The 11178-nt window shown below is 39.1% G+C and overlaps 1 protein-coding gene across 1 annotated transcript; it reads left to right on the top strand.

Annotated features, from left to right (window-relative positions):
- The first annotated feature begins 6211 nt into the window (after positions 1 to 6211).
- Positions 6212 to 10820, top strand: LOC121021165 (olfactory receptor 52B4-like). The gene is made up of 2 exons (XM_040461393.1): positions 6212 to 7126; positions 10788 to 10820. The coding sequence occupies exons 1-2, from the start codon at positions 6212 to 6214 to the stop codon at positions 10818 to 10820; spliced, it is 948 nt and encodes a 315-aa protein (XP_040317327.1).
- Positions 10821 to 11178: the final 358 nt, after the last annotated feature.

Below are 11178 nucleotides of genomic sequence, written 5' to 3'. Positions count from 1 at the left end.
TGTTTACATTACCTTTGTGAGTCAGGGTTACTAGGCTGTCTGCTATTAAAAAGACAAAACAAACAAACAAACAAACAAAAACAACAAAATATCTCCACAGGAAATTTTAAGTGTTGGACAAAATGTTACCCTTGTGCAGTGCTGGTAGGTGCAGGTGTTATGAAAAACAGTATGGTGGTTCTTTAAAAAAAAAAAAAAAATTAACAATAGAATTACCATGTGATCCAGCAAATCCACTCTGGGTATATATCCAAAAGAATTAAAAGTAGGGTCTCAAAGAGATATTTGTATACCTGTGTTCATAGCAGCATTATGGGTAATGGGCGAAAGGTGGAAGCAACTTAAATCGTAACCAATGGATGAATGGACAAACGTGATGTGGTTGCAATATTGTGATTTATTAGAAATGTATGTATTTGGTCATCCAGACAACCAAAATATATTCCTCATATGTATTTGGTCTTCTTTCCAGGTTCCTGACTCACAGCTCCTAAAACCCTTGGAATTTCCTGTGATTAGGTGCAATAAAGGTGTCTTTAGTTATGTTAATGAAGGTGACTTTTGGACACCACCCAAGAAGCGAGTAGCCAGGAAGACTAACTTGTGATTAGAGGGTAGGAACTTTCAGTCCCACCCCTGACATCCAGAGGGGCTAGAGGTTGAATCAGCCAATAGCCGATGACTTAGTCAATCATGACTTTGAATGAAGCTTCTATAAAAACCCAAAAGGACTGGGTGAACAGCAGGTGTTTGGGGCAAAGTGGTGCACTCAGAGAGCTTGGAATTTCCTTGCTTTTTCTCCATACCTCATCCTATGCATCTCTTCCATGAGGATGCTGATTCCATCCTTCAGCTGACAAATGTAAGTGTTTCCCTGAGTTTAAAAGAACCTAAGGAGGAGGTTGTGGTTGTACAAGTCAGAAGCCCAGGTAACTGCCTGGGACTTGCACCTGGTGTCTCAAATGGGGGCAGGGGTAGGTAGTCTTGTAGGACTGAACACGTAATCTGTGGAATCTGATGCTATCTCTGGGAAGGTGGTGTCAGAATGAAGTTAATTCTTGGACACCCTGGTCGTTGCCTAGAATTGCTTTGTGTTCTGTGGAGGACCTCCCCCATGTTGGAATTGGGTCTGAGAACCTGTAAATGAGTTGTTTCTACATATAATAGATTATTCAGCCTTCAAAAGGAAGGAAATTCTGACACATGCTACAAAATGGATGAAACCTGAGGACATTTTGACAAATAAAATAAGCCAGTCATAAGACAGACAGTGTATGATCCCACTTATATGAGATATTGAAAGTATTCAAACTGATAGAGACAAAAAGAATTATGTTTGCCAGTGGCTGGGGGAAAGCGGGGAATGAGTAGTTGTTTAATGACTATAGAGTTTCAGTTTTGCAGATGGAAAGTTCTGGAGATCGATTGCACAACAGTGTGAACATACTTAATACTACTGAACAGTACATTTAAAAATGATCAAGATGGTAACCTTTATGGATATATCACAATGAAAACTTATTAAAAATTTAAAAACAGTTATGAAATGGATGGGTAAAATATGATTCTATCATAAATTGATGTATTTTGCATCCATAAAATCGTATGTTTGAAATATAATAACTATTATAAATCTCTATAAAAGATATAGTTTGGTTATGAATGTAAAAATATATATATAAAAGAGCAAAGAAAAAGTAAATTAAACCTCACTAGCAACAGTTGTCCTTTTTTTTGCATTTCATTACTATTTTTTTTTTAATTTTTTTTTCAACGTTTATTTATTTTGGGGACAGAGAGAGACAGAGCATGAACGGGGGAGGGGCAGAGAGAGAGGGAGACACAGAATCGGAAACAGGCTCCAGGCTCCGAGCCATCAGCCCAGAGCCTGACGCGGGGCTCGAACTCACGGACCGCGAGATCGTGACCTGGCTGAAGTCGGACGCTCAACCGACTGCGCCACCCAGGCGCCCCTCATTACTATTATTTTAAAGTGACAGTTTCAGGGGGCACCTGGGTGGCTCAGTCGGTTAAACATTTGGTTAAACATTTGACTTTTGGTTTCGGCTCAGGTCACGATCTCACGTTTTTGTGAGTTTGAGCCCTGCCTCAGGCTCTGTGCTGAGAGTGCAGGGTCTGCTTGGGTTTCTCTCTCCCTTTTTCTCTGCTCCTTCCCACTCGCGCTCACTGTCTCTGTAGAAATGAATGAATAAACTTAAAAAAAATTAAAGTAAAAATTTCATAATTTTATATGACTTAAAAAAAATCAAACAGGATATTTTTGGCAAAAAGTCAATGAGTATAAGGATGCAGAAGTAGAAGTGCATGACATGACAAACGAGGGGTGAAGGATGAATTATGCACTGTGTCTGAGGAGCAGTTATGAAAAATGAAGTGGGAAATATTGCTGTAAATGTAGCCTGTAGCGAAATGCCTCACCGCCTGAGGTACCAGGCTGAGGTGGGAATTCTTGATAAATTCCTCCATGAATTGAATAGTGAGAGGCTCCCAAATCCCATTCCCTGGCATCATCCAACACTAATAAAACATTCTGAAACTACCAAACTCTCCCTGATCGGGGAATCACCAGATTTCAGGGTATCCAAGCACCTTAAATGACACCCAGCAACTGAAGTCACGTATTTCTATTGCTCAAAGTTTATTCATTCTATCATATTTCATTCGATAAATATTTATCATGTGCCTACTGTATGCCAAGAACAGTTCATGTTTATGCTATAAAGAAGCAACTAGGGGCACCTGGGTGTCTCAGTTGGTTAAGTGCCCAACTCTTGGTTTCAGCTCAGATCATGATCTCCCAGTTCTGAGTTCAAGTCTCTGACTCCCTCTCTATCTTCCCCTCCCTAACTTGTGCTCTCACTCTCTCAAAAATAAATAAACATTAAAACAAAATTTTTTTTAAAGCAAAACCCTTACCTTTATGGTTGTCAGCTGGTATGCTTCTCTTGTCCTCTGTGTGATCTCTCTCCACATGTTCTCTGATTCATTTGTCTATCCTCAGCTTTTTAAATGGCTGCTGGCCTCCAAGAGGGTAAAATGGAAGTCGCCAGGTCCATATGCCTTGGAATGCACACCTCATTTCAAGTCTATTTTATTGGCCAATGCAAGTCATAAGGTGATCCCAGATCCGATGGGTCAGAGAATAGACTACACCTCATGATTGGGGGAATTGGTTTGTGTGTGCAGCCAAGGGATGAATTATTGGCAGCCATTCTTGCAAATGGCCACACTCGATAAACAATCAGAATGACAGATGGCAATGGTACAACCACCATGAGGGAACTTTTAATACCTAACAAATCTATGAATACATTTATTCTTTGACCTTGATAGTTGTACTTCTCATAATTAACCATAAGATTTATCAGTAGAATTTTTCAACTAAAGATGTGAGAGGAAAAGAAAAAAAAAAAATGAAGAGCCCCTCAGGTGCTGATGGAACAATGCCAGAAGGTCTGACATATGTAGTTGGGATCCCAAAATTGAGATGAGAGACTGAGGTAGAAAATAATTTTGGAAGTAATAATTACTGGAATTTTCCAAATTACATGAAAGTCATAAATTTACAGATTACAAAAGCTCATTGACCCTCAAAGAGAATACAAATCAATAAACTGTGTCTGGGTATGTCACAATCACACTAAAGAGATAAAGTGAAAAATCTTAACAGCCGCCAAAGGGAGCAGGCAAATAAAATACAAATGTTTAAGGTAATTAAGACTCACACCTTTCCCACTAACTGTTAAGCATGTTAACAGTTTATAAATGCTCATATACTCTTGGGCAATACTTAAACATCATTATTCATGATTCTAAAATTTCCAACTTATTAAAATCCAGGGGATGAATATAACTTCAACCTAGGTCTTTTTGTGAGGAAAAAAAGCTCTACAAATATAAATCATTGGTACGTAGTAATTGTGAGTATTTAATATTCCCTTTGAAAATGAGTCAACATTCATTAAATAAGCCTCTAGCAAGACTAGATGCGGTAGAAAAGGCTTTCTTATCAGAGCATCTTGAGAGAAGCAAGAGAATAAGAGGGTCAGGGGGAAGGGAGGGTAATGGGAAATGATTTTAGAGACCCAGCCCATTTGGGAAGAAGGTGAGGCTGGTGGAGACCTGCTCTGTCCCCTGAGCCCTGGTATAAATACTTCCCTCCAGAGTTCCACAAGAGAGGATAAACAGCCCAACTCCTGACCCACCAGGCAATTTTTATTATGGATCTCATGGCCTCTGTTCCTGGAGACTCAGCCTAAGGTTGGTGAGTGAATTAGACATCTGAGGGTAGAGAGGTTCCAATATCCACGTAAGGACTGGGCTGGTGTTCTGCCCCCAAAAGGCCGGAGGTGACGGGCCTCTTGGAGGCTATTGATACATCTGGACAAAGAATGGTAAAGACCAGAAGCACAAATCTGATTGGTTCTAGCAGCTGTGGAAAATGAGGTCTGGGAGGGTAGCTGAGAATGTATGGGCCAGATGGAAGTTCCTGTAGGGTGGCAAATCAGGAGAAGCAATCCAGTTAATGGCAGGTGCCCTCATAGTTCTACGAGAGATGAGAAAACAGAAAACACATTTACTTAGACTATGGACCCCTCCTGGAAAACCATGAAAAGAGCCTTGAGGATGGCAGCACACTGGTCACCTGCCCCAAGCCAGATGTTTGAGGGAATTTTGGGAAAGGGGCCAGGGCATCTCGGGGGGTGTGAAAAACTAGGAGCCAATTTTCCTCCCTAGAAAGAAAAATCGCAGCACCAAAAGAGGGAGCTGGAGTGGAAGAAATAGTTAGTGAGCATAAGATTTATCTTAGCCCCTGAGCTAGATATTTTAAGATACCTCGTCATTTAACATCTTCAGAAACCCCAGGATGAAGGTATTTTATTATTGGTTCCATTTCTTCTTCATTCTGGTAAAAACGGGATTAGATATGGCTGTCTTGTCAGGAGGTGCCCTCTGAGCCCATTACACCTGTAACATTTTACTGATCTCATCTGCTTACCTACCCACAATTCTCTCAATCTATAAGCCCAGTTAGGACTCAAGCACAGGACATGATTTTTGAAAAACAGCCCATGCTCCAAATAAGCTTGCTGAATGATTAAGCTAATGAATGAAGGAAGGTGTATTAGGAAACAAATGGTAAAATTACATGTTCGTTTCTATCAGAAGAATCTTACAAATGTCAAGTACTGCGACTCCCCATCCCCAGAAATAATGCCTTTGTTTTTCCACTTTCAGTCATTTCTAGGCTTATCCCCAAGGTATGAACATGAGACACACAAGCCCTGTTACCTCTTGAAGTTCTCTTGATTCTCTTCACAAGTGAGCAAACTGTATGCACTGAAGTCGGAGAAATTTCAAACTCATTTCTATCAATTATTGATTGGGAAATTGGACAAGAGTTTCATATTCTCTGAGTCCCTCTTTAGGTGTGAAATGGAGACAATATCCACTCCCTAGAGTGGATGTCTGCTCCCTACATGAAGAGCATACAAAATGCCACGTATGATGTGCATACTGCAATTCCTGGCATAAAACAATGCTTAATAAACATTAGTTTAATTCCTCTGTGGCTGTATTACATTCAGATCCATTCTATTCCTGGAACCCAACTTACCTTTTAGCATCCAATCTCTTCAATTACTATTCCAATAAACCTTCACAGGTTATCATTCAACACTAATAGCTTTAAGACATCTGATGGCTGTGTCCTGTGTGAAGGGTGAGGTCTAAGTATGAAGTTGTGATCAGGTTCTTCACTGCTTGTGCAAGTCCCTATGCACCTGTCACCCTACGCTGGAAGTGTTTCATGAACATACTGTGCATTGATTGGTATGCTCGCCTTTTCTTATGCTGCCTCTTGTCTACTAAATTAGTCAGTTTCAAGTATCTTTTTACACTCTTCCCAGTCATGAATAATGAGTTTCTCTATTTATGCATAATCCTCTTTGAAAGTGAAATACAAACAGTAATGTCTCTGACTTTGGTTAGTTGGAGGTAAGGATAATTGACTGTCACTCACTGTGGTGCAGACCATATCCTTCATCCTTGCATATTTCCTATTTGCATGTTCTGAGAAGATGAAGAGTGTGAGATATGACAAAAGTCCTAATATTCACAAGGAATATTAGAATAATTCTTTCATCTCTTTGTGAACAGAAAGTGAGATCCCAGGTCATCTGCTCCAAGCATGACAACCATAAACCACACTGCTGTTAGCCATACAATCTTCCACTTGCTGGGCATCCCCGGGCTAGAGGACCAGCATGTGTGGATATCCATCCCCTTCTTCGTTTCCTATTTCATCGCCCTGCTTGGGAACAGCCTGCTCATCTGCATTATCCTCACAAAGCGCAGCCTCCATGAACCCATGTACCTCTTCCTCTGCATGCTGGCCGGAGCAGATGTTGTCCTCTCCACGTGCACAGTACCTCAGGCCTTGGCCATCTTCTGGTTCCGTGCTGGGGAGATCTCCCTGGATCGCTGCATAACTCAGTTCTTCATCATCCACTGCACTTTCATGTCTGAGTCGGGGATCTTGCTGGTGATGGCGTTTGACCGCTACATTGCCATATGCTACCCACTGAGATACACCACTATTCTTACACGTGCACTGATTGGAAAAATTGGTGTGACTATAATTCTGAGAAGTTTCTGTACCCTTTTCCCCATAGTATTTCTTTTGAAAAGATTGACTTTCTGCCAAAATAATATTGTTCCACACACCTTTTGTGAACACATTGGCTTGGCCAAATATGCTTGTAATGACATTCGTGTGAACATCTGGTATGGATTTTCCATCCTAATATTAACAGTGGTTTTAGATGTGGTGCTAATTTTTGTTTCCTATGTGCTGATTCTCCGTGCTGTCTTCCACATCCCTTCCCGAGATGCTCGCCACAAAGCTCTTAACACATGTGGCTCCCATGTCTGCATCATTGTCCTCTTTTACAGCCCCGCGATCTTCACAACCCTTACTCAGCGGTTTGGACGCCACATTCCTCCTCATACCCACATCTTGCTGGCCAACATCTGCATGCTTGCCCCACCTATGCTGAATCCCATCATTTATGGGATTAAGACCAAGCAAATCAGAGAGCAGGTGGTTCACATGTTGTTTACAAAGCAGAAATCACTTTGGTTGAAGAACTGAGTTTTCGGAATCTCTAGCCATATGTGAAGTGGTCTGTGGAAGTGGTGGGTGGGAGAGATAAGCTGAAACACCAGGAGAAAGCTCTGTGGGTTCTGTCTCTGGAGCAAGACCACCAGGGAGGTTGGAGGACTCACTCCTTCATTGTCAAAACAACTGAGCTCAGCACCATGTTGGACTGAGCAAGCCTGCTCCTGCAAAGACCCTGGGACAGGATGCATTGATTTTCAGAAGTCATATGTCCTTAATGACTCTAGGATGATCTTTAGAAATGGATGAAGTGAGAGCCGTGCTCTGGCCTGGGATTTTGCCCAGCTATTTCTCACTGAGTTTCTCAAGCTCTGAGACATCTCCTGATGTTTCTAGGCAATCACATACAAACCTCTGCTCCTTAATGGCCTTCATTCTGGCTAATGATATTCTTAGAATCAGTGATCCCTGTGTTTTGCAGTTATTCCTATTACATTATAATTTATATCTGATCAGCATGCATGTCTGTAATAAGAGAAAATAAATGAATTGTGTTTTGTATTTGGCAGAAAAACCCCTGAGGAGACTGAGGGGATTGAAACTGGTCTCTCCTGTAGTTTCTGGGGGGTGGTGTGTGCTGGGAACAGGGACCCTCCTATCTCAACTTCAGGCTATGTTCTTCAATGATCCCCTCCTCAGCAGGGCATTCAAGGCCTTTAATGACCTGATTTCTGACTTCCTTTATAGCAGCACTGCCATGTCACCTCCAAGCAACCCGAGCATCAGACACACTGGGCCATTAATGCCTCACCTTCCCCAGATCATGCCATGCTCTCCATGTCCCTGATCTGCCTTGGGATAATCTCCATCAGCTTTTGGAAAACTCCTATTCCTCCCTCCATGCCCACCTCTCATCTCTTCTCTTCTGTCGTCCTTTCTCCAACCACATCTCCTGCCCAGTGTGTTCTTTAGTTGATAATTCCTTCCTGAGCAAGATAGTGTGTTGTCCATATTTCATTTTAAAATATGTATCTTTTTAAAAATCTATGTTTCTTGTAGAAAATATTAGAAATTAAGAAAAAAGACAAACATGAAATGGAACTCATAAACCCATAAACTTACAGCCCCTGAACAATTTTGTTGTTAAAATTTTGTCTTCTATGGCTATCTACCCATATCTATATACTTCTATATCTGCATGTACACCTGTCTCTGAGTCTGTGTTTGTATTTCATCTCCATCTGTATCTAAAGCTTGATCTACTCCTTTATCTACCTGGAAAATAGTATCATACGATACATAAACAGAATATTGATTGTACTATATATGTTTCTTTTCCACTATGTATAACTAGTTTTCTGGCAGTACTTGTTGGCATTGTTTCTAATACATAAGCATTTATACAATCAATTACTATGCCTATGAAGTAGTTTACTGCAGAGTGTTACTATATTTAATGAAGCATTATTATTTTAAGCCCTTTTTGCATAGCATTATGACTATATATTTACAAATTTAAGGCTCATTTCTATTTGCTATTTGCTGCTTAAGTTTACAGACCAGATATGTTTAGATAAATTATTTGTAAGCAACAGTAAAACCTTGGATTGCGAGTAACTTGTTCTATGAGTGTTCTGCAAGACGAGTAAACATTTCTAATAAATTTTAACTTGATAAATGAGCAATGTCTTGCAATTGGAGTAGTGCGTGACGCCCAATGTCACATGATCACAACTGAGCCAAGGGTTCTTGAAATTTGCTTTGGTATACAAGTGCTTTGGATTACAAGCATGTTTCCAGAACGAGTTATACTCACAAATCAAAGTTTTACATATTGTCTTTTAATATAAGATGTAAATACTCAATGTAAGACAATTGGAAAACAACAAAAATAGAAAGAAAATCCCTAGTCAGGAGGAAACCACTGGTAACAGTTTGGTGTATTGCTTTACCTTCGTTGTTCTTTGCATATATATTTTCATATATTTTAAATATTATTGGACATTTGGAGCTTTCCATTTTTAACTATATAAATAAGACTTCCCTGAACATACATCTTACTCTGGGTATTTCAATTTTTTATTTTTAGGATGGAGTCCTAGATATGCTATTGCAGATTTTATAGATTTTTTTTATGAATCTTATAGAAATGTCCTCAGAAAGGATGAGAATAATTTATCTCTGCACTAATAATGGAGTTGCACAGTTTTCTTTAATTTTTTTTTTGCCATTTAAAAGGACAAAAATATTATACTGCAATTTTTTTTATTTTAGCTTGTTTTATTTTTTATTTTTTTAAATTTACATCCAAATTAGTTAGCATATAGTGCAACAATAATTTCAGGAGTAGATTCCTTAGTGCCCCTTACCCATTTAGCCCATCCCCCCTCCCACAACCCCTCCTGTAACCCTCAGTTTGTTCTTCATATTTATGAGTCTCTTCTGTTTTGTCCCCCTTCCTGTTTTTATATTATTGTTTCCCTTCCCTTATGCTCATCTGTTTTGTCTCTTAAAGTCCTCACATGAGTGAAGTCATATGATTTTTGTCTTTCTCTGACTAATTTCACTTAGCACAATACCCTCCAGTTCCATCCACGAAGTTGCAAATGGCAAGATTTCATTCTTTTTGATTGCCAGGGAATACTCCATTGTGTATTGTGTATACATATATGTATGTATATATATACCACATCTTCTTTATCCATTCATCCACGGATGGACATTTGGGCTCTTTCCATACTTTGGCTATTGTTGATAGTGCTGCTATAAACATGGGGTGCATGTGTCCCTTCAAAACAGCACACCTGTATCCCGTAAATAAATGCCTAGTAGTGCAATTGCTGGGTCGTAGAGTAGTTCTATTTTTAGTTTTGTGAGGAACCTCCATACTGTTTTCCAGAGTGGCTGCACCAGCTTGCATTCCCACCAACAATGCAAAAGAGTTCCTCTTTCTCCGCATCCTCACCAACATCTGTTGTTGCCCGATTGTTAATGTTAGCCATTCCGACAGGTGTAAGGTGGTATCTCATTGTGGTTTTGATTTGTATTTCCCTGATGAAGAGTGATGTGGAGCATTTTTTCATGTGTCGGTTGGCCATCTGGATATCTTCCTTGGAGAAGTGTCTATTCATGTCTTTTTCCCATTTCTTCACTGGATTATTTGTTTTTTGGGTGTTGAGGTTGGTAAGTTCTTTATAGATTTTGGACACTAACCCCTTATCTGATATGTCATTTGCAAATATCTTCTCCAATTCTGTCAGTTGCCTTTTAGTTTTGCTAATTGTTTCCTTAGCTGTGCAGAAGCTTTTTATTTTGATGAGGTCCCAGTAGTTCATTTTTGCTTTTTTTCCCTCGCCTCTGGAGACGTGTTGAGTAAGAAGTTGCTGTATACTGCAATTTTTACTTATATTTTTAATTGATATTGAGGTTAAACATACATTAGATGACCATATTTCATCTTATAAAGTAATAGTAACAATCATTTGTGTACTTACTTTACAGGTCCCATGCAAAACATTTTATATACATTACCTCACATCACCTTCACTTGCACTTCATAAAATAGGTATTACAGATGGGGAAACAGAAACTCTACCAAGGAAAATGTCAGAGGCAAAGACAAATCCATTTTATTTTTATTTGTCAGGTTGTGCTCTTGACTACTAAATCCTCCAGATGATTTTAGTTATTTTTGGTTTTGCCATTTAACTCTCAATACTCTGGTTTCTCCTCATCTCTTTTCATTAATTTTAAAATGTATTACAACAATACATGTTTTCAGTCTCATTTTTAAGTATTTATCCAATATGTCTAGATAAATTTTTATTTTTATTGTTTTTATAAACTGATTTAAATATTTAACATTTAAATACATTAATAGCTATATGTATGTCTTTTCTGTCTTTTTCCATTTCTTAATCATAGAAAACTCACTATAAGCAAGGATTTGAGTATTATTCATATTAATTTCACTACTTTCATTTTCTCATCTCTAAATTAGGATTACTTTATAAACATTATAGAGTTCTTAGGGGGAT

This window comes from Herpailurus yagouaroundi, unplaced genomic scaffold (genome assembly GCF_014898765.1).
Source record: "Herpailurus yagouaroundi ecotype Mexico unplaced genomic scaffold, PumYag 255, whole genome shotgun sequence".
Lineage (NCBI taxonomy): Eukaryota > Metazoa > Chordata > Mammalia > Carnivora > Felidae > Herpailurus > Herpailurus yagouaroundi.
Note: the sequence above shows the minus strand (reverse complement) of the source record. Positions and strands in the feature narration are given on the sequence as shown.